General features: G+C 46.6%; 2 protein-coding genes across 2 annotated transcripts in view; one reads left to right on the plus strand and one right to left on the minus strand.

Moving 5' to 3' along the window:
• The first annotated feature begins 2,779 nt into the window (after positions 1-2,779).
• Positions 2,780-10,590, plus strand: TACR2 (tachykinin receptor 2). Its single transcript, XM_035544032.2, has 4 exons — positions 2,780-3,205; positions 6,489-6,683; positions 9,640-9,796; positions 10,390-10,590. The coding sequence occupies exons 1-4, from the start codon at positions 2,802-2,804 to the stop codon at positions 10,588-10,590; spliced, it is 957 nt and encodes a 318-aa protein (XP_035399925.1). The 5' UTR covers positions 2,780-2,801.
• A 4,718-nt stretch (positions 10,591-15,308) lies between these two features.
• Positions 15,309-26,267, minus strand: part of LOC118246683 (hexokinase-1) — a 35,917-nt gene continuing 24,958 nt past the window's right edge. The window contains exons 11-18 of the mRNA XM_035544016.2: positions 26,042-26,190; positions 25,820-25,939; positions 24,695-24,790; positions 23,621-23,720; positions 21,067-21,250; positions 18,700-18,855; positions 17,839-18,072; positions 15,309-17,140 (exon numbers count right to left, since the gene is read on the minus strand). Coding sequence (XP_035399909.1) covers positions 16,996-17,140; positions 17,839-18,072; positions 18,700-18,855; positions 21,067-21,250; positions 23,621-23,720; positions 24,695-24,790; positions 25,820-25,939; positions 26,042-26,190 — 1,184 coding nt within the window. The 3' untranslated portion in view covers positions 15,309-16,995. The remainder of the gene's footprint in view (positions 17,141-17,838; positions 18,073-18,699; positions 18,856-21,066; positions 21,251-23,620; positions 23,721-24,694; positions 24,791-25,819; positions 25,940-26,041; positions 26,191-26,267) is intronic.

A 26,267-nucleotide genomic window follows, 5' to 3' on the forward strand; every position in this document is an offset into this window, starting at 1 on the left:
CAAGGCCACCAAGTCATTGCAAGCACACACAAGGCACGGTAGGTCCCGCAGGTATTCAAAAAGCAATGGTCTGCAGAGAACTTGACCCAGGACGTTGGAGATCTGCAGGAAAGGTAAGTGAACCACAGCGAGCCCTGTGCCAGGGAGTGGCAGGAGGGCCCTGAGCATTTCAGGGCTACCAGCAGCCTTTCTGCTGCTTTCTTCCAGCTCACATCTGGCTGCTACAGCTGCTGTCCAGCTCCATCCCACCCCACGCCTGTGGTCCTCATGTCCTGGTCTCAGAGCTGTTCCCTGGACAAAAGTCCTTCCTCCCAAAGCTGAGTCCAACGTGCAATATGATTAAAGCCTCTACCACCTCTTATTTTGTATTATTTTTCCACCAGACCAAATGTACCTTATTCACCCTTCACTGACCTTCCAGGCCCACATCTTTTGTTTGCATCTCTCGCCGTTTGCCTGGACCTGGCACCAGTGACTCAGCAGAGCAATGTTTGGCCTCCAGCTATCTTGCCCATGGCAAAAACAACAATAAAGCCAGCCAAACCCAAAAGCATGCCTTCAGATAGTCCCTTTCCCTGGTGTATCTCCAAAAACCATTACAGAAGCAGATTTTGTTTGTAGTCACAGGCAAGCATGACTTTCCTGAAGAATTTGGACTCTGCCTTTGTAAAAATTGCTGCAGTGTGTAAGTCAAGAGGCGAACAGACCATGCTTCATAGCTGGCCAGGCTCCAGGACAATAACCTCATTGATGCACGACCAGCAACCAAATAAAAGGTGTGGGTGTGTAGAAGTGAAAGCGAGTCCCCAGTAACTTGTATGATGAAATGTTGACCCAAGGGTGGCTGCTCTCAAATGAACACCCAAGTAACAGATCAGATATACAGAGTTCAGAAAAAGGCCGGGGTGACTCCGAGGAAGTGCAGGCACCCTGAGCACCTTCAAATTCATGGTCAGCCCACAGGGATTTTGGTTTCACCTTGAAAACATCAGTAATTTTTGGGGGGAATGCTTGCTAATATTGTGCTTTCTGTAACAAAGGCTGATGAATTACTTTAGCTACCCTCTCAGCTAAACACATGGAGGCTTTTGCTCATATTCTCTGTGAAATTTGAAGAGATTTGAGTGAGCTGAAGTAAAAAAAAACGTGAACACAATTAGCTACTGAATTCATATTGCAAAACAGATGAAAAGTCTTCCTGCACTGTACACAGAAAGTGAAAGACTCATAAGCTGTTGAACGAGGTCAGGGGAAGGGCCTGGGACAGGCCATGCTCAGGAAGTGACATTTTTGTACATTTTTGCAGTTTCTGGGTAAGGGAACGAGTTGAATCCTGAAAGCAGGTTTTAATACCTGAAATGCTTTTAGCTTCTAGCAGAGCACGCACGAGCCAGTGCCAAGTACTCTTTAAAATCTCAGCCTCGATGTGTTGCATCTGTTTACGTAGCTTGTTCCAAAGCTGCCAGCGAGCAGGAGAGCTGTGCTCCGAGCAGAGGTGGGGCTGGGGGCTCCCCTTCCAGGTGCACCAGACGTGGGCTCCTCACATACATTTTTCTGCACCACACGTTGGGAAAAGGGGTGCAGGGATCCCAGGGGGAATTGAGCCTTGGTTCCCGCATCCCTTGCTCAGCCCCTCAGCATCACAGGGGTGGGAGCTGAGGTCCCTTTGTGCTAGACAGCAGCTGAAGGTGGGTTTCTGGAGCTCCAGATGAGATCCTGGGTGCCAGCTTCCCCCTGAAGCCTTATTACAAGTCACTGTTCAGGTTTACTGTAACGAATGCCTCTCTCCAGGCAATATTCACTGGCAATCCTTCAGGCACCCACAGGACAAGCTGCTCTGATTGACATAAATCAAATCATAACAAATCTACTAAACAGGGCTGGTTGAGTCGCATTATATTGGATATTGGAAGGTCCCCATTAAATGAAATGTATCAAAAGCGCTGATAAGTGTACAAACACTTGCAGAGAGCAAGAGCCCTTTGCTCAAATCATGCCGAATGTAGTTTGTTTCTTTTTTGCTCCCAGAACACCCATGAAGTCAGGAAGGGTCCTGGAAACCCATGGACAGCAGGACCGGTAAGCCCAGCGTAGCAGCTACCTTTGCATTTAAGCCTACAAACGCTGATACAGCAGCATGTCCATTTCAGAGATGACTTCCAAATAAACAGAGGGAGGAAACGAGTTTTAAGCACCACTTTACTGCGTTTCATTCGATGTCAAATTGGTTGTTTAGCTTTTGCCTGCAAGAGACTCCACCTCCTTTCAAAGTGCCCTTAAACCCCACAGCAAATCCATCCCAGAACAGCTCCTGCCTCGGTGCCACTGCAGAGGGGTCGGATACCTGACGCCGTGGAAAACCACTGCGTCAAAAAGGGATTTCCATTGGATCGAAGTTACTTATGGCTTGATACTTCTATTATATTTTCTTGGCCCTAAAAATAAGGTAAAGGAAGAGACTGCCTGTCACTGACCTGGAAAACACCCCCCTTTCTTTTTTTTTTTTTTTGGTCTTTTTAAAGGAAAAAGGACCTCAAGTGGGAAGAGTTTATCTCTTGGGTTTGTTCTTCAGGCACAGGTTAAATGCCAGGCAAGTTGGAGGCCCTTGCTATCAATCACTTCCTCCTGGAACTGCATCGCCTCACTTGGAAAACAGGAGGAGAGGACATGAGACATCGCATCCCGGTGCCTTTTTAACAGCACTTAAGTCATACGCATGGGGATTCGTAACACCAGCACTTACCGCAGGAAAATGAGCAGACACCAGCTGATTTTATTTTCTGCTTAGCCGAAGAAAAACCATGAGCACATTTCCCGTTTCAAACACAAGCAACATTTTGCAGGCTGACTCCCTCGAGGACAACGACAACCAGACGGCAGTAACCCAGTTTACCCAGCCGGGCTGGCAAATCGCTCTGTGGGCTATCACCTACTCCTTCATCGTTATCACCTCCATCGTTGGCAACATCACTGTCATCTGGATCATCCTTGCGCACAGGAGGATGAGGACTGCCACCAACTACTTTATCGTTAATTTGGCTCTTTCGGATTTGCTGATGTCCGCTTTCAACACCATCTTCAATTTTATTTACGCCAGTCACAACGTCTGGTATTTTGGCAAGGAGTTCTGCAGGTTTCAGAACTGGTTCCCCATCACCGCAATGTTTGTGAGCATTTACTCCATGACAGCCGTGGCCGCCGAGAGGTAAGAGGCGATTGGGGAAGATAAAGATCTGAGAAGTCTGCTCTAAGTTATAAAAAGGTTATTGCAATACTTTGTGCAATTGGCCCCCACCTACCATGGCAGGTGCCTTATCAGCAAAGTGGGAAGAGTGCTAGACAAATAGGCTATGAGGTTACACACTATTAATGGGAAGAAAGTTAGGCTCTCTTGGCTTATCTCCAGTCTGAGCCATTCCTGAGTCTGTAACAAGTACAAGTGTTTGAAATTTTATTGTTCCCACGTTCCTGGTCATAAAATGTTTACCCATCATCATGCAAGCTTTTTTTTTTTTAAACCACGAGAAGGACCCATCATTGGGATGGAGCTGGAGCAATATGAATGTGTTGTGGGATGCTGAAAGCATCATAATCCACAACCCCACTTGCGAGTCCAGTGCAGTGGCAAACCACCAGAAATACTGGGAAGTGGATCAGAAATGGCAGTCGGTTTCACCAGTTCACAAGAGTGACCAGTTCCAAGAGGGAGGAAAGTAATTACAGAGACTTTGACTTCTGAGGTAATTTGGTATTTTTGTAATACTCTCTTACATCCACCAAGTCTCTTTTACTTGAGCTTAAATTTGGGCACTCCGAATGTGCTTCCACCTCACTGTTGAGTAGCACGATGCTGTTTTTCTTTTTACTAGAAAGTGGTCAAAAGTCCATGGGAATTTCCTGCCTTACAGGCCGTGACATGAAAGAAATAAGGGAGATTATGCTCCCTTTGATACTCTCTGCCTGCCTTCCTTCCTTCCATTTCTTCCTCTGTTTGCCCAACTCTGGGAAGGAACATCTGTGTCTTTTCCGTCCTATGCCCCTACTGCAACCCCATAGCAAAGGTCTTCCCCTAGTCAGCCAGAAATCAAGCCCTCGCATTGGCTTTGCAGTTTCCTTCAGCTTTCTTCTGCTTCTTATCAAGCGTGCGTATCTGCACAGGGCTCTTCCAGCTCCCCCAGGAAGGGAGCCAACATCCCTCTGGAGCCATCTGCAAACCTTGCTCCGTGAGTCATCGGGGTCACTTCTGCAACTCCCGCCCCTGCGGGTGGCTTGGTTCACCCTGGCACACCCAGCCGAGGAAGCAAGCGATAGACAAATCAAACGAGATAAACAAACCTAGCTAGCGTAAAAAAGCTTTGCCCTGCACCGCCCACTGAAACTTGCACCCGAAGCAGGGACATGGCCACGCAGCTTCCAAAGAGCAGGGCAGTGGCTCCTGTAGGCACTGTGAGGATCGCTAGCAAGCCCGGGGAGATGAGCGATGTGCTGATCACCCCACAGTTGTCCAGATGAAAGCAGATCTCTCTTTAGAGGTGACAGCAGCTCAGTTTGAGACTCAAATACTCTTTTGCTGTTCCTGGCTTTTAATCAAGGGTTGTTGATAACAGCTGTTTTATACGTGTGGTCTGCCAAGGAATATTAAAAAAAAAAAAAATCATTTTCAGCCTGTCCCCATGTCTCCCAGCTCCCATTTTCCTTGGGGACACTTGGCAAAAGTTTCTATAAAGCCAAAATCTCTTTAGTTGCATGACAAGGATCAGAAAGAAAACTTGGCATCTCCCTGCGAACCATATTTAGCCATTCTTGCTTAACCTTAAAATAGATCCTGACACTGTCTCCTGGAAACTTGCAGCTTCCATTTATTGTTATGAGAACTTGTGTCCTCTTCGGCTCAGTTGTTTAAGTTTAATAAAACGTCTTTTGAACCTGTTTATTGTAAGGCAGGAGGACAAGAGGCGATCGATCTATTAGGCATCTTTGTCTGCTGTGGACAAGGCTCTGTCACAACCGCTCATCATCACGTTTAGGACTACTCTGCTTCCTCATTTGGGGCTGCTGCGTGCTGGAGCAGCTGTTTCCACTGCACGCAACACTCCAGGCAGAGAGGTATTATCAGCTCAAGTTTCACACTGCAGATAACAAAATCTCCTAGGCCCTCTTTGGAAGGTTTGCAAGAGTGGTAGGAGCTCAGCGTATTTCGTCCATGCGGGACAAGGACAACAGAAAGGGTGCCAGCATCTTGGGGTATCACTTGGAGGGGGCACAAAGCAGGGGTCAAAGGCAGCTCTTCTGCACAGCAAGAAGAGTGAGGAGACTTCAGCAAATCTCACCAGTGGTAGCATTTGTACCTGGGGCTTGCTGGTCACCGAGAGCTGCAGTGCATGGGTTTGGCCACTTCCCTGGGCAAATATTCGGGAGAACATTTGCCACTTGATTCCTCCCTGAGCAGGTTTGAGCACTGTATAATGAGGACGAGCTAAGGAAAGCAAGGTGACATGAACATTTCATAGCTAAATAAGGCTCTGCTGCTGTGCAGCTCTGGCTTACTTACTGTGCTGCCTGTCCGTGCAGTCACCCTCTGTCCTGCAGCAAGGCCTGAGCAGAGTTCTCTCCAAACAGCTTGGCTGGGAGACAGCACAGAATTTGTCACATTTTCGTTGTAAAAACCAGGAGGCAATTGGCATTTTCCACTCTGTTTTGCCTTTGTAAACAACCATGACAAGGAGAAGGGAAAGCATGACAAGAAATGCATAATTGATTAAGGACTTGTTACGATACCCTGCGTTTCTACAGAGGGAACATAAAACCAGACAGCGCCCTGGGCTTGCAAGTAATCTAACAGTCAGATGTGCCATGAGGGCTCTGAGCAGGTGCAGGAAGAAAGGGTCAGCCTTTCCCTTAAATCACAAGCACAAGTGCTCCAGCATTTACAGGCAGAGGCGGATGGCACAGGAGCTTTCCACTGCTAAAAATCAGGGGGAAAAATTCCATAGAAAAGGATACTCAAGACTTCAATCTGCTGTTGTCATAACATGGGGTGTAAAAGAAGATTGAGATAATTAGCAGGACCAGCACATTTAGGTCATTTTCTTGAGGAAGGAAGAAGGGCATGGTGTTAAACAGTGCATATCTCCGAACTAACACAGAGTTCACAGCACCAAATTTCAGACCAAATGTACAAAGCATTTTAAAAAGTAATTATAAAAAAAGAAATTATCAAAGTAAGGGGAATACTTGCAAAGGACCATATGCAGACAGTATAAATGATTGCTTCCTCCTTGCCCCAGAAGTATCCATCCAGATGAGATCAATCTATCCTACCTTAAGACTTGCAATTATTCTCTTCAGAAGGGGCTTAGCTCCTGGAACCTGACAGAATAGCTCTACAAATAAATCCCACCATATCAGCTGGTGAGTTTTTACACTTGCTGTATTTGTTGTACAGTTTGCCAATGGAACCATAAAAGCATTACCCATTTTTCTTGCAGGTATGTGGCTATAATCCATCCCTTCAAGCCCAGGCTTTCTGCTGGAAACACCAGAGTCATCATAGGAATAATTTGGCTGGTGGCATTTGGGCTTGCCTTCCCGCAGTGCTTCTACGCTGAGATCTTGACAGACAACGGAACAACGAAGTGCATCGTCGTCTGGCCAGATGACGTCGGATCGAAGCACCAGCTCACGTAAGAGAAACAAGAAAACTCACGATTCCTGCAAAAGTTAACTATGAAATTAATGTCGTGACCAAACTGTTGGCTACAGACAGTACTGGGAGAGAGGGTAGAGGGAGGGGGAGGTTTTTAGGGGAACCACGCAGCTGGGGAATATGGGTTTGGGGCAGCCCACCTAAGCTCAGTTTAATGCAGCTGTGGAAAAAGCTACCACGTTGTCATGCTCAGGGTGAAGAAGGGTGATACTCCATCCTCCCCTGCTTTGAAAACTGGCCATAAGATCTAGAAAGCCTAGATAAAGGGCTTGGTGGATTTAAGAGAAACTAGAGCATAAAGTCTTTAAACAAGCAATAAATCCTGGTTTTAAAGATTTTGGATTCTCCCCCTCCATCAGGCAAAAAGGAGCTGGGTATTTTTAATGCTGAGAAGCCACATAGTTAGCTAAAAATCATGCTGCTGTCTGTGAAAAAAAAAAAAGAGAGGAGCGTGTTTCAATCATCTTAAGGTTTTATAGATCTACTTATCTAGACACACATCTGCACTCCCGAGAGCTCCTAGCCCTCATAGCAATTTCCTCCTGCTTTAAAGCAAGATTGTTCAGACAGATGAAACAAGCCATACCCTGCATTTAGGGGATCTGCTGTGATTAATCATTATTCAAAGTACATGATACACAGAGCAGCTTGAGAAATCTATCAGGCAAAACATTTATACAAAGCAGTAATGGAAGAATGGAGGAAAAGGAACAAATTGATTAACAAAATGGAAACAATTCTTCAAACCAAAACCAAGTGCTAATCTCCCCACATCTATTCTTCGCTGTGAATGCCTTTCCCCAGCTACATGCACCATGGATGCTTTTCCCTTCAGCACCTCTGGCAGACAGCTGGGCGCCTCCTACGGTTAGTTATTACCCAACTAACTGGTTTTCACACTAATAAGTGCCAAGTTCCAGGAACTCCATGTAAACTTGGCTGATCCACGGCACATTCAGCCCCTGGCTGTCAGTTTTTCCCAGTCCCAAAAAACAGCAAAGAGTAAAAGCAGGTTCACATCCCAGCCCTGCTGGGTCACATACCTCCAAGGGCTCCTTGGTGGTACCCCCGTCCTACGTGCTTGGGAACAAAGTACACCAGGTAACCATCAGCTGAGAAGGAGGGGCAGTAGGAAATCACCTTAAAACCAAGAAGCCTTTTGGTAAAGGCTCTGTTCTCACCTGAAAGTGAAAACAAAATACTGTGTCTGCATTTGGGGATGAAGCACGCCTATCTTCTTTTATGAGGCAAGCTGGAAAATGCTACATAACCCCTCACCTGCAAAGGTGCATGCTATTTCATTCAGATGAAAAGCATTAGGTTTATTTCTCCCACAGCCATTCTTTGGGAAGGACTGAAGCAAAGCTTTGGCAGATTACCGATGAAATCGCTGCCTGTTATCTCTGTGGGCCCAGAAAAGTTGGTCCTGAACATGGCAAATAACGGGGCAGGTTCTTTCTGGGATCCTCAGCTGAAGAGCAGCAGCTCCTGAGCACAATAAATCTCGCACATTCACTAGCTCACCCCCCGAACAGCCCCAGATTTGCAGGTTTCAGTAGCTTTCCTAGCAAGGAGGTTGGAAGCAGTGATCTCCAGAAATCATCGTGACTGATGGCTCTGTCGGGATGAATGCCTGCAATATGGAGCACGGAGAAAAAGGCACATGCAGCCACTCTCGTGACAGGCCAAATCCTGAGGAAAAGAAGTATTAAGAGAGGCGGAAAGTAGGCTGACAACAAACACTCCACATCTCACAAACAGAGTATTTTTCTATACTTATTTGCTTAATTAAGTGCCTTTTCCAGGGCAATGGCTAGCAATGAAATGCAGCCCCCCCCACATGACAGGGTAGACTTCCCACTTCCAGCACAGCTTTACACTGCTATTTCCTGACTCCGAACCATCACCTCTCCCCTTTCAGTGTCTGTCGGTGGGCTTTAACGTTGCAGAAAGGCTGGGTCCCACGTGGAGAGCCCCAATGCTGATTCCTACAGTGCTCTGCAATACAGCCGACCCCAGTTGCTAATGCAACGAGTATCTACACAGTGTTGTCCTATTGAGAAAAAACACACGCGCCCAGACTTTGGCACACACTGCTGGCAGTGACCACAAGAGCCCTCCTGCCTAATCCCAGTTTTTCACACTGTTTATGTTAATGGGACAGCTGCTGTAATGAAATGAGCAGGTTGTTCCCTCCCCATAAATGGTGGTTGCTTAAAAAAATCAAACCCAAGCACAGAGGAACCAGCAGAAGCTCATGGGGTAACAGAGCTCAAGCTCACGTACAGCCAAGGGAGACGGCAGCACTTTCGTCCGGAGCAGAAACCAAGTAGCCCTTTGGTGACAAAAGATTTAATTGTGCATGTGCTCACAAATAAAACCAGCCAGCAATAGAAACACAATAATGGCTGTCACTCACTGTGCACGTGCTATAAACTGGCAATGCTCCTTCCTCCCTACCTGCCCTGCTGAGTTCATGCACTCTGCTAGCAGCCAGCTACATTTGGAAGTCCCAGATCGTTGCTGAATTAAGATTTTGGTACCACTGCATTTGTCAAGTAGTTTTTCGGAATATTCCTTTTGCAAATGTGATTGAAAGGTTCACATTTTTACAGCCACAAGCCTTAGAAGTCTCTTTCCTGAGTGCAGCGGGACAGCAAAGTTCAGGTGGCCGTGGACTGTAACCCTCTGACAAAAGATAAATAGCATTACTCTGTCTTGAAAGAGCAGTGAATCCAGTCCAAGGACTAATCATCACAACATGGGAGAGATGAGATGAGCTTTTGCTGTTTACAAAAGCCCCTCTAATGATGTTTGTAGGCAAAATTTCTGCTGCTTTACGCTTTGGGGTTGAAGTTAATGGGAGCCATTTTCTGATAGACCCCTTCAAAGGATATACTGACGATGCAAATGTGCCTGTTTTTCTTTTTCAGATATCACATTGCAGTGATCGTGTTGATCTACTTACTGCCTTTAATGGTGATGTTTGTTGCATATAGCATCATAGGAATTACTCTGTGGAGCAGCGCAATTCCAGGCAACCACATTAATAGAGTCCGCTACGAACATCAAGTCAATGCCAAGAAAAAGGTCAGAGGTGAAACTTAAAAATAATTACCCTAAATGCACCAGCCCTTCTGCCCCCAGCTCCAATAAAGAGCTTGCATTTCATGCAAAATCTTGTGGGATTGGACATGAAAGGTTGACAAATTTTGGCCTGGGGGTAAAGGGGGTAAAGCCAACAAGCATGAAAAAATGGTGATTTACATGCACGAGCCACGCTCCAAGGAGGAAAGGCTCACGTCAGTGGGCCAGGCTGCCCACTTTTAGAGGGTAAAGCAGTCCCCAGTGAATCCACATGCCACAGTGATAAACTCTGGACAGGGTGGAGAAGATTCAGGGTAACAGCAGTTCTCCCATTTCCCTACTAAATCTCCCTGATGGAGCTGCAAACGGTTCCTCTGCAGGAAGCCCACGGCAAAACATTTGTTCTCACTCCCCTCCCTGTTCCCCATTTCCATCACCAGGAGTTCGTTTGCTCAAGCAGCCCAGCTCTACATACCACACACAGCACTTCAGGAGGGCAAAACAGACCCAAAACAACAGTGGCATTTTCCATTTCCCCAGCAAGCCCAGACAACCCTACAGAGGCCCAGGCATAACACACTGTGTGTTTCTTCCAGTTTGTGAAGACCATGGTGGTAGTTGTGATCATTTTTGCCGTCTGCTGGCTGCCCTATCACATATACTTCATCCTGGGGAGCTTCAAGGAAGACATCTACCAGCAGAAGTACATTCAGCAGGTGTACCTGGCGATCTTTCTGCTTGCCATGAGTTCAACGATGTACAACCCCATCATATACTGTTGTCTTAACCAGAGGTGAGTAGCGTGCACGCAGAAGATCTGTCTGTAAAGGCAGAAACCTCTGGAGGTCAAAGCCACTGTGATTTTCAGCTGTGCTCAACAGGCAGAGAAGTGAATTTACATGCTACTAACAACAAAACCTTAAGATTTTCTGCCTCCAAATAAAAAGCAGACAGCAGGCATATGATCAGCACGTGGCCACGAGCAAACGGCTGCACGAGCACAACCCTGCCATGCCAAGAGATGTCCCTCTTGCTCTGCACTGAGAACAGGCTGTTCTCCAGCCACCGGTGAAGCAAGCCCAGCCTCAGGCTCCCCAGTGCCATTTCCTGCTTCAATTTCAATAGAAACCTTTTATCTCCATGCTCGTTCAGAGGTAGAATTACACACTTGCTCTTTCTCTGTGCAGTTAAAGAGATCTTGCCATTTAATTTCTTTTTTCATGCTTACAGGTTTCGTTCAGGCTTCAAGCTAGCATTCCGGTGGTGTCCGTGTATAAAAGCAACTGAGAAAGACAAGCTTAAACTTACATCCCCATCTCTTTATCAGTCGACCCGCAGGAAGTCAAGGAAATCAAGTTTCAACACAGAAACTCAGTTCAACGAGGAAGAGAAGACATCATTTACCCCCACCCAGCAAATGCTTTGATTTCTTCTTCTAGTTTTGACTATTGAAATCACAGAACGGTTTGGGTCAGAAGGGACCTTAAAGACCATCTAACTCCAACCCCCTGCCATGTGCAGGGACACCTCCCAGCAGCCCAGGTTGCTCAAAGCCCCATCCAGCCTGGCCTTGAACACTTCCAGGGATGGGGCATATTCTAAGACACCATTTAAAGGCAGCAGGTTTGTAGATGTCCTGAGACAGGTCTGTTTCCTAGGGGACTTTTACAGGTGTCATCAGCATCAAAAGCACTCTGACAATAAAACAAGACTTATATCCATGTAGGTCTGAACATCACTCAGCTCTGGATACAAGTTCAGCCCTCCTTTAAACCCACGCTGCAATACAGAAAAGACAGGTTTTGCCCATCAAGTCAAAACAGAAGCAAAACAGACCTCAGGCAGCATTCTACCAATCAGTAGAATATCAATTATTCCCTTCCTGATAGCGAGCTCCTGTTCTCTGTTCCACAAGACACTTCCATCTGGAAAAGAGCTGATGGAACAGAAAGGCTGGGGCTCATCTGGCCCAGTCTGGGCGGACCCTTGGGGTGTGTGGGCAGCTAATTCCTGTGGCTCAGCAGCCTTGAGGTGGATGAGGCTGTGGAGCTGAGCTCCTTTACAACAACGGCACCCATGCGGAAAAGCCTGCCCTGAATCTTTCCTGAATTCTGGGCTTTTCAGGCCTGTGATTTCACCTGCACCATCTCTCATCATTTAGAAGTGAGAAACAACTCCCGAAAGAGTCATCTTTTCATGGATTTCTATAAGCTTGTACCAAAACACGATGTATTTTTCCTGTTGAAGTGTGCTCGAGCGATTCCTCCACCTGCACATAGATAATTGTGGTACCTCATCCAGGGAGCAAGGCTCTCTGAAGAGCCTTAAGCAGGCTTGGTCACAGGGGCTGCAAGCTCCCGTCACTGGGGAAGGTGCTCAAAAATAGCTGCTGAGCATAGCTCCTTAACCCCTTGGTGAGCAGTCAAGTTTGCAGCACCACTGCTTGCTTACAGGAGCAGAGGGCCACCCGGGTGTGACACACTGGGATGGTGCACAGCTGGTGACATCTCAGAGCTCTGCACTTCCAAAGCTGCCTGTACCCCAACCTCAGCAACCCCACCATGGTCCCCACCACAGACAGTCCCTTCGTTCCCCTTTCCAGACTTACCCCATCTTGTCATCACTGTTCTTCTCTTCTCAGATACTTAAATAAAGGCTGAAATATGTCATCTTCGAAGCCTGAGACATTATGTGCAGACATGCAGAACAGGACAAGCTGAAATACAAGCCCAATACTTAATGCAATGCAGTATTTAATACTGATGTGATAAGTAGCACCTTGCAACCACCTTCACCTTTTGTGACAGGTTGGCACATAACATCACAGAGACATACCTTGGCATACAAGAGGCTCCTACAATGTCAACAAGTCCCAGTTATTCCAAATATTCCCCTGTGCTCTGGGAGAACAAAAGCTACAAAGCGTTGCCAGGCTTGACTTCTGCAGTAAATTCAGAACAAAGATTTGTTGCTTAAACAGAAAAAGTGCTCAGGGAAATGATTTTCCCAAGTCTATTTCAGTACAGAAACCAGCAGATACATCTTCCTTCTCCGCTTAATCTCCTCCACCTTGCTGGCTGCTGTGGGGAACAATTATGTTACACAGAGGCCCAGCAGACTTATCTCACTAATAGGACATGGCAGACGGCACAGGGCTGTGTGCCTTTCTAAAAAATGTTCATCATTTTAAATTGTTCCAGTAGGCAGCTTCTAGCCTCAATGTTATCTGCCCAGCCCTCCTAACTGGCCAGCCTGCTCCTCCTGAGAGCACACCGTAAGGGTGCGGCCAGGGCAGAGAGGGAACAATAAGGAACAGGCACTGACAGCCAGCCACCACCAAGTCATCTTCTACAGGGATTCAAAACACTTTGGGAGAGGCGCTTGGTGAGGCACACACCTCTGGGACTCATGCTTCAAGGAACTGAAGAACACCTGCACAACAAGTTCACTATTTTACATACATAAGCTGTACCTCTCCCACATGCAGCTGAGGTGACAGTAAGGCATTAAAGCCCTTCTCCAGCAGCTTTCTAATGCAGATCTTTTGGCACCAAACAGGTCTGTCTTGAGCATCCCATCTTCCATCACACCGTAACAGCCAGTTGGATCCCATCTCAGATGCCCAAGTGTCACGGAGGTGCTGACACTGTTTCCCCCGTGCAGCCCCTGACAAGCACCGACGTTTCCTGCTCATGGCATCTCTCTCATTCTGGTGCAGAAAGCGGAAGATGATTTCTCCTGTCTGCAAGCGAAGCTCCACGTCCCCTGAAGGACTCACACTGCGGATCCTGAGAAGTCTGTCTGCTAGAAATAACAACAGTTAAGGAAGTAGAGATGCTCCAAGCCCTCATTGGAAAGAAGGCGGCATGCCATGGCCAACTACATTATTTCCTGTGATATATGAGGTAACAGGAACACCGTGCTCCAGAGTAAACACGTACAATTCTTCATATAAATATAGACTTGATTAAATGCCACACAGCAGTATAAAGTGTCCAGGTCAGCGATAAATCCCCCCACTGTACAGTTACTCATGGTCTAAGTACCAAGGAGTCCCTGCAAACTGTAAGGAAAAACATTTGAAGAATCTCATTGTTATAGCAAAGGAACAAACAAAAAGCACAGAGCAGGGTTCAGAAGTTCAGAAACACTTTATTTTGCCTTCTGCTATTATTTTTTTTTTAAGGAAACAAAACAAAACAAAGGCTGCTTGTTTTAAACCTATTCAAAAGGCTTCTGAGAGAACCCCCAGAGGAATAAGGAGCAGATGACATTACAACAGTGGTATGCAAATGGCCTTTTCCCCAGGAAATGTAAGATTTGTGTGTCAATATCGAAGTAATTTCTACAGTTTAACAATTAAGAAGACTATGATTTTATTCACCAAGCCTAAAAGCTTTAAGTAAGACATCTCAGTCATTGCTTGGCTAACACTGAAGACATTTCTCCGGATAATTGTAGTTTGTGATTCACTTGCAAGTTTCCTAGGGGTAAGAAGAAGTTTGGAAATGGAAGTCCCACCAGGTCCTGCTGTTTCTCCTCAAGTACATCACCTACAGTCCACAGTAGGAACAGTCATGCTGTTAGAAGCACAAACTCACTCCCTGTTTGTTATGAGCTGGATCCAATAAACAACACCACCTCTGCCAGCATCTCCTCACTTCACGGTCACCCCATGACCAAGTTTAACTTGCACTTCACATTCATCCTCTGTCCTGCACCGAGCCTAGCCCACAGATCATAGAACGATTAAGATGCTGAAGAGCTCCAAACACAGGTCCCCCATATGGCTCACACCACCCCTACGGCAGGCATAAGATTTGAAAAACTTCAGCAACTAAAACGCAATGCATCCCCTGCACCCATAAACCTTCTCAGCTTCTTCTGCCTCCTATTTGGGGTCAGAGCTGCAGATCAAGGCTGTCAGACTACTCAAGCTGTAACCTAAAATGGGTTAGGGGAGAATCACAACTGTAGTATATGCAGAAGGGGCCTTTATACACAACTCCAACATAGGATGTGCAGACCAGCAGTGCAGGAGCACCTGACGCCACGCTTCTGCAAGCACCAGCCCTTCGTGCATATGGCGCTTACAGGCGCTGCTGTGCATCAGGCTCCTGCAGGAGCGCAGCACTCGCAACGTAGCCATCAGAGTATCTGGCAAAGCCTAACATAATCACATTTGCTTTGGTGCAGTGGGCTGAAGTCTCCCTGCACTGCGGTTTCCCCTGCACAACAGGGCATGAGACACACGCAGACAAACTACACACACCCTAAGGTTTGGGCGTTGTGAGCTCTGTGCCTCTGCTGAGCCACATTAGGAAAGGCAAGGTATGGTGTCAAACAAAACCCACTCTGCTTGAATCTGACCCCGAACGCCCGGGAATAAAAACACACACACAAAACCCAGGCACCACTGGGATTAGGTTACAGCTCTCCCTGCACAATAGCTCTTCCCAAAGCACTAAGCCAGCAGCCGACAGAATCTCTTCCAGAAAGAACCACTAAACACCAGTTAACGCACATCAAAAAAAGTTTAATATTTTCACAAATATCACGTAACACTAGTATCGGAGCTACTAGTGTGCAAAGTAAAAAGACTCTCTACCTTTGCAAAACCAGTTAGGCATGCAATTTTTCAGGTAGACACACACTTAAAGCTGCGATGACTGCTTGCGACTCACATGTTACTTTACAACATTCACTCACAGTGCACCATAATGCATATTGAAATGTTATCAATAGGTAGGGCAATCCAAATCTTAGGGGGTGGAAAGAGGACAGAGAAGAGTAGCCTGCAAATTTCCATCTACTTTCTGCAGGAGAAGAGAGCAGGGAAAACCATGCAGAAATCTCAAATTCATTTTTGGTAGGAGAGCGGGAATTAAATACTGCTGTGGGGTCTCCCTCTTTGCAGAAAGCGGCGTGACTTGCAAATGTTAGTTACCTTTTGCCTTCCTAACTGGTTCTCGATTTAAGTAATGCAACTGCTATGCAAGTATAATAATGGCATCAGCTCGACAGAGGGCGGAATACACCAAGTGTATATGACACGAACCCTGTTGCTGCTTTAGTTCATGGAATAAGCTGGGTCCGATTTTGTCTGTGTGGTTTGTTTAGTTTACGCACCCAGGTCCTCAATGTCGAGGTCAAACTCAAGCCCTCACATCCCTTTCTGGTCATTAACTCTACCTGAGTGTTCGTGTTTCGAGTGGCTGCTTAACAGTATTAAAGATTAAAGCTTTGCGTGGAAGCAAATACCCATTTAAGGCAAGAGACAGAGGTGTACACATCCAGGTGACACTGTTTGGCTGCAGATCCTGTAGAAGGGCAGCTGCAGTGCCCTTATCTAAACTCATAACAAGAGAAAAAAATATTTTTTATACAACCCCTTGAACAGATGAATACAGCACAGCCTGCCTAGGGACCATAAATCTACCCATTTCCCAGGTCTGGAGATTTGGATTACCCCAGTCACCAACCACTGTGTTTTACTCGTTAGGGATTTCTTGCCCAAATGTTACAGGTTTTGCTCGGTAACACAACACTATTCACAAAAGCAATGGGAAATACCAGTGGAATCAGATCCATGGGACAAGGGCGTTTACTTTAATTTTACCATGACAAAACAGGCATCGAGGAAGCAAGTAAGTCCCACTACAGAGTCATGTGCGTGCACAGTGCCGACACACCGCGATTTTTCCACGATTGCTTTAAACAAAACAACAGTACGTAGATATGCAGGAGGGAACCGTTGCTTCCCTTTCACTAAAAACTTCAACACCCAGGTTTGGTGGTCAGCGTGCTGGCGGTGCACGTAACAGGGATGCTGCAAAGGTCACACTTGGTACAATGCAACAGCAGCTCTTAACGCACATCAACTGGGGGCAATTTCATCTCAGACAACAACTGATTTTTGACATCTGCAGAAATTATAGACTGATTTTTTCCATGACCTACAGATGGGGAAGGTACCAACAAGGTGAATAAGAAACATGCAGATTGGGGTCCATAAACAGGAGATATTATTAACAGCACATATTCTATCTTGTATCCTATACTTTTTTATGTCATTAGTTGTATTTTTTTCCCAATAAAGCAGTGAGTTCTGTTTTATTTATTTATTTACCAGTTCAGACTACGCAGTCGCTGCTTTATGAGAAAGTGCTCACAAGACAGAATCAGGGCCGGAATTGTGGAGTTCAGTTCTGCTCAGCATCACGAAGCCTGCATCCCACCGCCGTGATGAGTGCTGCCCCTTTCCCACTGCCGTCTTCTGAAAGCAGGAAGGTCACATCGCACTTGGGTGCCAGGTCTTTGACTGTTTGGTGCATAATCCTCGAAAAGCTGTGAAGGGAAACAATGGCAGTGGGCAAGGGAGGTCTTGCAGCACCTACAGAGCACAGCACCGCCACGGGCCTTTGCAGCACTCCCCCTTTCACAGCAGAGAGAAATAAAACGCTGGAAACTATAGTGGGTGTGAAGACTGGGAGCAGGGGCAAAGCACTTTCATCCCAGCCCTTTGCTCTCTCTCCATGCGGGGTTAGATGGATCTCTTCTGCCACAGCAAAGTGCAAAAGACGAGATGGTGCATGGTCATCTTCCTACCTGCCTCCTTCTGTATACACTGGAGACAGGCACTAGTCCTCCCCTCCCTGTGTTGCTAGCTGTTGTAGACTCCTGCCCTCACCTGCCCCTGCTTTGCAGCAGCCCACCTCCTCTGCCTGATGGACAGAAATGTCTGCCCAAGAGGCACCAGGCATTCGAGCACTGATCTGTCACTGCCTTTGCATAGCCAAGAGATCATTCGCCTTCCTGTGTGGCTTCCAACTTGCCCAGCAAGCTGTGTTGCCTTTAGTTTGGCACAGCCCCCTGAATCCTTCATGATCCTCTGATTACCTTTTAGAAAGCCCAACCAGCCCTGATTAAGATCTCTTTTCCCTGGCTCTTATTCTAGCAAGTAAGAGAAATCAGTTTGGAAAGGGACATGCAGCAACACGTTACAGGTCACAGGCAAACAAACACAGAGAAAGGTGAACACTCACTGTGGGTGTAGCTTGTACAGCGTCCCATCCACACCAACCGTAATCTCCAGGTGCTCTAATCCTCTGTTCTCCCGAATTTTATCTACAACTGCAGCCATGCCAGCCCCGCACAACTGAGCCGCTCGCTTCGACACTGCTCCACACACGGTCTTGACAATGATACTGTCGTCGCAGGTGCTGTTGAGGCCCAGCTGCTGGAGGATGGTTCGCACCTGAAGCAAAGCTAACCTGTCGCTGCAGGAGCAGAACACAGCATTTAATTAAAGGCCCTCCTCAGTCGAGCCACCAGCACAACCCCCTCCACATCAAGAGCTGCACCCACACTCCCAGGCCACGCAGCCGTCCTTGCTGCTGGTACAAGAGACCAGAGAATGCAAATGCACCCACCCCGACTCCATGCTGCTGCCAAATTCAGGCAGAGCAGGAAAGGGGCACAGGCAAGCCAGAAGGGCTCTGAGCACAGCTCTGCGTTGCTTCCCCTTCTCTTTTCATACCAAGTGCATTTCAGGAAAGTATTTTCAATGACCGACTTCATTGTTTCCCCCCCCCATAAAGACTCGACAGATTTCAAGATAGTGTCTAAGCAATAAAGACACAAAAATATCCACTAAAGAAGCACGCACTCAGCTAGCTCTCATTCAGTTCAACAGTTATAGCTAGGCGCACACAACAGGCACAGGAAAACAGCCTGATTTCCAGTGGTTTAAAGAGCCCTTCTGCACAGGTACAGGCTCTCAATGAAACCAAAATCATCTCTGGAGCACTGAGCCATCCTCTCCAGCCGTCAGTCCCCTCCAGCAGCATCACCAGATGAGCATTACCACAATATTTCACTCTGAACAGCCTCCCATGCTCTCTTACCTCTCGATCTGTGAAAGGAACTTGGTTTCAAAGATATGCCTGGTCTTCAACGTCTCTGAAATCTGGCCTCTGAACAGGAACCCCCGCTTGGTGAAGTCGATCAAAATATTGCGGACTATTTCCCCCAGGTACATCCCACTGATCATTTTCTCGTACCTGCAATGGAAGACAGCAGCACAGCTCAGAGGACACAGCTCATACTTGCAAAAGTGGCACTGCAGCTGCATATCAGCTAGATGTCCTGCCTGCACATGCTGGGGACATGCAATATGCAAAGTGATTTATAAAGAATGGCCATTTATTACAAGAATTGGGCAAGAAAAAGCAGTGGAAAACCTTGCGAGTCCGTCTACAAATACCTCACGTACTCCTCACTACCATTTCCCCCCAGGTAGGCAGTTGCTGATGATGGCTGCTATTTCTGCCAAAGAGGAGAAATGAAAACCTGTTGCCTGGTTGAAAGTAAGTTTGCTGTGCATCCCTCAGCAACAGCCCTGAGCAGAACCCAGTCTCCACTGCCCAGCGTTTGGGAGTCCTCTCAAACCCTGGCTGAGGCCTTGAACAGAAAAAGCTCAGTGGCTCCATGCAGGAAAATTACAGGAAAAGCACAAGTTACAGGCACTTGGAGTGCAGAGTTCTTAAGTGAGTCCTGTGCTGCAAAGCACCCTGTGGAAATTAAAAATAAATAAATGAATGTGAAGAAGTATGTTCAGCACGTTCCCAGGACCACTGACCTGTAGACAAGCAATCCAGGGGATTGGGGTTGGTTTGTGCTTTTCGGTTAATTCCAGCACCTGGTTCCCAGCAGGGAAATAACAGCCCAAAAGCCACAGGGAGGAACCAGAGTGTTTTGAACCCCTCTTGACCTCACTTTGCACACAGAACCTGAGTTTTCCACTGGCAGGCTTTCCCCAGGCAAGAGAGGGATATTTTCCACCTGCAGATCTCTTCCTGGCACGCACCAAGGGGTGCTCAGCGCTGGCACAGGGCAGCCCCATGCTAAGAGCAGGAGTCTGCTTCGCCCCCCTTCTCCTCCAGCACCATTCTGGTTTGAAAGGGGCATTCTGTGGTCCATGACCGAGCTGTGCCCTCAGCAACAAGAGCTGAACACTTTCTCATTTACTGAAAAGTTCATTCAGCCACGCATCCTTTATTTCACCTCCTGGAGCTCTGAGCAGGGTTTCTGCCCTGGACTGAGCTGAGCCCAGCACACCAGCCACCTGGAAGCAAGCCACGCAGTCCATTTAATACCATGAACTCTCTCAGGCTTGTACCCAGCAAGCGCCTTCCCTCTCGAGTGCCTAACTTCTTCTGGAATAAATTATTCCCCTTGGCAGTTTCCCCTTCTGCCTTTAGCTGCTTACTGCATGCCAACCCTACTGCTGCATCAGGCTTGCTCAGCATCCGCCTCTCTGCATCTGTTTGTGCCCTAAACCCTAAAGAGCTTCCCAAGGGAGCTGCCAACTTGCCTGCATCCCCCAGGTTTCCAGGCAGATTTGATGGAGTCACATAACTTCCTTAATAGCTTCACTGCCCCCGTGTCAAAGCAGAGAAATTATGAAAAATTGCAGTCTGGGCATGCAGCAGCCTCAGACCAGGAGCGTTGTGCAGGGTCCATCTCCTTGTCAGCTCTTTCTTCATGGGGGCAGGGAAGCACTTGCTCACACAAGAGCTGGGTTCGCGAAATGGGATAATGGGATCCATCCTCCAGGGCCAAGAAAGGCAGGTCCTCTGATGTGGCACGTCATCCAGAATATTGCCTGATTAAGAGCTGGCTGCAACTGCTTTACAGTGACCAGCTCTGAGCTCCAACCATGCCTGCAGGTCTAGGCTGAGGATTTCAAGAGGCAGAGCCCTTGAACAAAGAGAACTCAGCTAAAAGAGATTAAACTGAGACCAAGAGCATAGGAATGACAAGCCATCTTAAACATTTAAGTACAACATGGGATGAGAAAAAGGATATTTTACTAATTTAAATCCTCCTGAAGTTCTCACCAAAAACCCTGTTGCAAACAAGCTCTGGGCAGATGCTCAGTGGCCACAACAGCTCTGTCTACCCAAAAGACTGGCAGAGGAATTTGGCTGTAGCTAAATGAACGGCTGCAAAACAGCCAGACAACGATAAAGACATTCATTGCTCATATAGAAGAGAAAGCAGAAAGAGAAGATCATGGATGTTTGTCCTTTGGGAAACTAGAAAAAAAGAAGCAACCAGAGGCACAGAGGAGGGAAATCCCACAGGACAGAAAGGCTGCATTCGTTTTCCACTCTTAATCTCTCCCTTCTGAGAAGGGGAGAAATCCAATTCTCTCAAAAACATTTGAGGCAGCCTGGCTTATTCTTAGCACAGCATTTATCTCACAGTACCTTTGCTTTCCAGCATTTAGTGAAAAGTCATCAACCGCTTTGTCATATATTGTCCTGATATCGTCCAGGCATCCATTATCCCCGAACGCTCCCCACTCCATGTTCACACACATCCGTCCTTGCTCACCATCCACCATCTCTATGTTTCTCATCTCTTCCATGTAACAGGCATTGCTGCCAGTTCCTGAAAAGAGAAAACAGTGAAATTTCTGTGGGTTTTGTACTTTTTTTTTTTTTTGAACAAAACACTGGCGCAAGAACAGTCCTGACAAAACCTTCTGGTGGATCTTGAAGGTGCTTTTTCTGAATGATGAAGTCAATTCCAAAAGTCACAAAGGAAAAACAAACAAAAAAATACTTTGATAATCCTAAACTAAGGGAGAATATTAGTGCATTATAGGGAAGCTGTGGCACACTGCCCAGCATGGCTCAGAGCAGCAGAGGCTCATCCAGGCTGGCTGGGCTGAGGGTCCCATGTTACGGGGGGACCAGCAGCATGGCATTTTCAGCACGCTGACCTCCAAGTGTTTTTGAACCCAAAACCACAGCAAGCAGCCAGATGAAATCTGAAGTTTCTGTAGTTAGGAGTCACCTTCCACAAAGCCCACAGACCTTCAAAGTTCAGGGGAAAAATTATTGAAGTGAAAACCTCAGGAAGATTTGAGGCATCAGGCAAAGAAAAACCCAGGGATTTTGCTGGCTAATGGCAGGGCATTTTTTAGTTCGTTTGTTTTTATGATGCACAAAATTCAATTGTTTCTATTGTTTTTCGGGGAGGCAGGTAACTTCCACATTGAGATGATGCCATATTTGACTCTGCTAAAAGGGAATCCTAAGGATTGTGGTAATTACCAAGTGCTCCATGGGCACTAAGTCTTAGGAAGCAGAGCTTTGTTAGCAAAGAGAGGCAGATTTGCTACTACCCGGGGCACAAGACTTCGTGAAGTTGCCTAGGAAACTATCACGTGAGTCCTGCATCACAGGTTCTGCACAAATTATACTGGCAAGCGTGTTTTACTTTGTGATCACTAGGTGATATATCGATACAACCTGAGCAAAAGTCGGTCCTCCCACAGTTCTCCCCTGCTGCAGCCAAGCTGAGACTCAGCACAGGGTCTTGGGGAAAAGCCTGGGCTGGCAGACAGAGACCAAGACTTGCAGGAGCAAGGTGGACCAGACCCAGTGTGAACTGTCAGCACTGGCCAGCCTCCAAGTCTCACGGTCCAGAATGAGCTAAAGGCTTCCTGACTATGTGAATGGCCATTAAATACAGCCTGTTAGGCTGACAGACTTTTAGATATCTCCTGTTGCCAGCAGGGACCCAGCCTCATCTGTGGCAGTTTCCAAAGCATGCAGCAGGGGAGACTCAAAGCATCGGTTCTCCCAGGAGGAGAAGCGGTGCCAAGCAGACGAGACAGCACGATGTGAACTCACCCCTGCGAGAATATTATTGCCTGACAAGCAGCAGCAGGACAGTTCACCCAGCTCCCTGCACTGCAGAGAGCAGGGCAGCTTGGGAGAGCAAGCCATCAGAGCAGCCAAGGCAATCTCAGCGGGGGAGAGGGAGTTGTTAGAGCCCTGGGGCATTTGCTTTCCTTATCCCAGATGTACCCAGGCCACCGAATGAGGCAGGGCTGCAGCAGACAGTCAGAGGATGCTATCAGCATCCCAAGGACATGCTGCCCTTCCTGCAGGGAACTCTCACCGAAAGCATGTCAACAAGGGAGCTCACAGACACGGCTCCCTACCCACACTGTGCTGTGCTGACTCATCCTGGACGTTTTCCAACTGTCTGAAGGAGAAATTGGTGGCGTTTCATTTTCCTACAAGTCACTTTGCAACTGAAAATGTTATTTAAGCTCACAGAAGCCTTGTCCCCTTCCTTCTCTTTCTCATCTGGCAAAGCCCAGCAAACTCCTTTCTCTGGAGAGCTCTGAGAATTCACAGCACCCATGCTACAGGGACTGTCAAATCCCAGGCATAGATTTTGCAGAGGCATCAGCAGTCACCTGTGGAATTATTTCAGGTGTTTCACTGCTGGGAAGGAAGCTGTTAGCTGCTGCACTTTGTCTATCAGATCTTTCCATTGCATGCTATTCAAGAATTGTGGCTGTGCATTACAAGTTTATTCTGAGAGACCACATGCTCAAGGCAAACTGTGGGCCACCTGAACACCCAGGCAGGGAAACGCTTATGGGTTAAACTAACAAATACTCCAGGAGCTGATAAAACTACCCGAGCTCAAGTTTGCTCAATTCCCAAGCAGCACAGCATCTTCTCAGTTAAAACAGGCAGGCTTTGTTCAGCATTATAGCCTGTGGACATCTCAAATGATCAAGCACAGAACCAAGCTGGCTGTTGAATTTTGCTCAACTCCTTCACACGGCTTGCTTCTGAAGGTATAGCTGTTAATCTCAGAATCTTTCACTTCTGGACACCCTAGCTCTATTTTTGGGTAAGCACAGGGACAGCTCCATGAGAATACAGACAGGTGTCTGCATGCTGTTTAATTTAAAAAAAAAAGTGCCAAATGAAAAGCATTTCTAACACATACCCACAATGAGTCCAATTTCACAGTTTGGGTCTTCATAAGCACAAGTCATCATCGTGCCCACCGTATCATTCACCACAGCCACCACATCCAAGTCAAACTCCTTTGGAAGAGAAAAATAAAACAGTGAGAACTCTGGGTTTGGAGCCACCCCTAACACCAAAGGGGACACAAAAGGAACACAACAAAGGGTCACTGTCAAAACACACCAAGAACAAACAACTGGAAGTACTGGCCCAGGTTTACCTGTGCAGAAATGAGAAGTTAACGTACCAGCAGGTAGCTAAGGCTCCTTGCATGCTTTACCTACTACAGGACTATGGCAGCAGTAGAAGGTATATTCCTGTCTGTTCTCATTGGCTTAGGCGTACTTAAGAACAGATCTTTCATGTAAGTACACAGTAGAGATCTATCGCCATTCTGTATTACAGCAGTGCAGTAGCAAATACAGCAACATTTACTGATAAAATTCTGTTAAACTTAAGCTCTCCTCTGGCTGTTTTTCCTCCTTTCCTAGAAAGTTTCAATTAAGCTGCTTAAGACTTTTTCAAGAACAAGAGCTGGGGGTGAGGAGGGAACTGTCATTTAGGGTGCACTGAGAAGCCTTCTTACAATCACTACATTGGAAATTCCTGCTTTCTCCATGCTCTAATGCAGTGACAATTGCCACAGGGTTTGAAAAGTGCTTGGGAAGGTCTGCCAAATTTAGCAAATTCAGAAGCCTCTGGGGGGAAAAAAAAAAAAAAGAGTGAAGAAAAAATCTCCAGCATGGCTCATTTTGAGTAGCAATTTCAGTTTGGTGGCTGAACTCTCCCATTTCTGCTGCATACCCTCTAGACCATCCTACTACTGGGTTGTGACTGGGCTACGTGCCAGCACCAGAGCCAGTACAGCCACAAGCCATCAGGGACTGCTGTATCTGGACCTGCTGCAAGACAAACACCTGTGTAGGACAGGAGGCCCAGCCCGTTTCCTCGAGGCACGCTAACCCCACAAGAGGGAGCCAGCCTGACCCATGAGGTCTGTAAACTCTGCAGGGGAGGAACAAGAGGAAGGAGGAAAAATAATAATAATCACCTCTCTTCTTTTAATTCCTTCTCTAAGCAAATACACCACATCTTCTCCCTCACAGTCTGTAGCCTTGAAGCCTTTTGTCCAGTTGAGGAGGATACCCTAAAAAGAAAGCAAATAGGTTATCACTTTTCTCGATACACTACAAAATGCCCCATATCCTATAACCCTCTAAGGAAGCATCGCTGAGTAACTGTATCTAATAACTTCCTTGCATCTACACTTGAAATTTAAAATGCTTTAGTGTGTAGTTATACAGAAGACTTTATAAAAAGAAATCTCTCTATATATATCTCTGGAATTTGCATCTAAAACTAATCATGCTTAGTCTCCAGATTTCCAAGACAGAAACACTTGCTAATGAGTGAACCATTCTGCATCATGCTGAAAGACAGAAAATAAAAACAAATCAAAAAAAAAAAAAACGGAAAACTTCAGATACCATAGTTCAAGACTGAAAAACTATTTTTTTTTGAAAATGCAGCTCACTAAAAAGCCACATCACCAGGAGACAGCACTACTGCCTAAACTGTAGCAATGCAACAAACTCAAAAATAAAAAGTGTGAAAGAAAAGATATCTATTTACAAAGAAAGTGCTAAGTAGACCAGATATTATTAACAGCTGCACAGATGGAATTGGTGAAGATGCATGGCAGTGAAGGAGTTAAACAGGCGAGCCAAGAAAACAAGGATACGCTGACAGGGACATGTTATAGGTTCCGGCAGTTCCTGGTTCATCCACTCCATCCAGCAAAACCAGATCAGCCTGGGACCAGGCGCTGGCAGCAGGGAAGGACAGACCCAGCTTGTGCTTATCACTCATGAAACCAGGGCAGTATCACAGTCCGGCAGGTTTATATGATTGGAAAAAAACATGTTACATTAAAAAGGGCCTATCACCACCACGGAAACTGTAAATGCTCTCATCTGTCACAGCCACGGACCAACCAGCACTTGCATTGCTACCTTTAAAGGAGCTGTTTATAGGACAAGCTGTACTGGTCAGGGTCAGAGCATGAACCCTCCCCTCACATGACCTGCCTATAAGTGTCGGGTAGGTGATATGAAGGCAGAGAAATACAACCTAGCATAAGCACAAAAGCAGATTTAAAAAATACTAATGAACTTACAGCATCTAGACTGGTCTGCTTGCAAGGGAAGGAAAACGTGAAGCCGAGAGGAAGCCGTGCACCTTTTATTCCCATATAATCCAGGAAGTCAGAAATGCAGGTAACGATGTGATCGAACAGCTTTAAAGAGAAAAGTCATGCGTTTGAAGTTGTACATTACACTGCTCTTAAAAAAGTATTTCAAAAGCAGCAGTGCTACAGAAGAGAAGCACAGATACTCACCTCTTCTCCCGTTCCCTGCATCACCTCTATAGGAATTGCATAGATCTTGTTGTGCATTTCAACTGTTCTCCTTTTACCACTGCGAATTTTCACCAGCAAAACTCTAAAGTTTGTCCCTCCAAGATCAAGTGCCAGAAAGTCACCGTTCTCTGTAAAAGAATACGTGTGTATTTAAAGAATCCATCAGGTGAAGATATTAGGTGCTGCTCTAATTATTCCAGACTTT

Source organism: Cygnus atratus, chromosome 7 (assembly GCF_013377495.2).
Source record: "Cygnus atratus isolate AKBS03 ecotype Queensland, Australia chromosome 7, CAtr_DNAZoo_HiC_assembly, whole genome shotgun sequence".
NCBI lineage: Eukaryota > Metazoa > Chordata > Aves > Anseriformes > Anatidae > Cygnus > Cygnus atratus.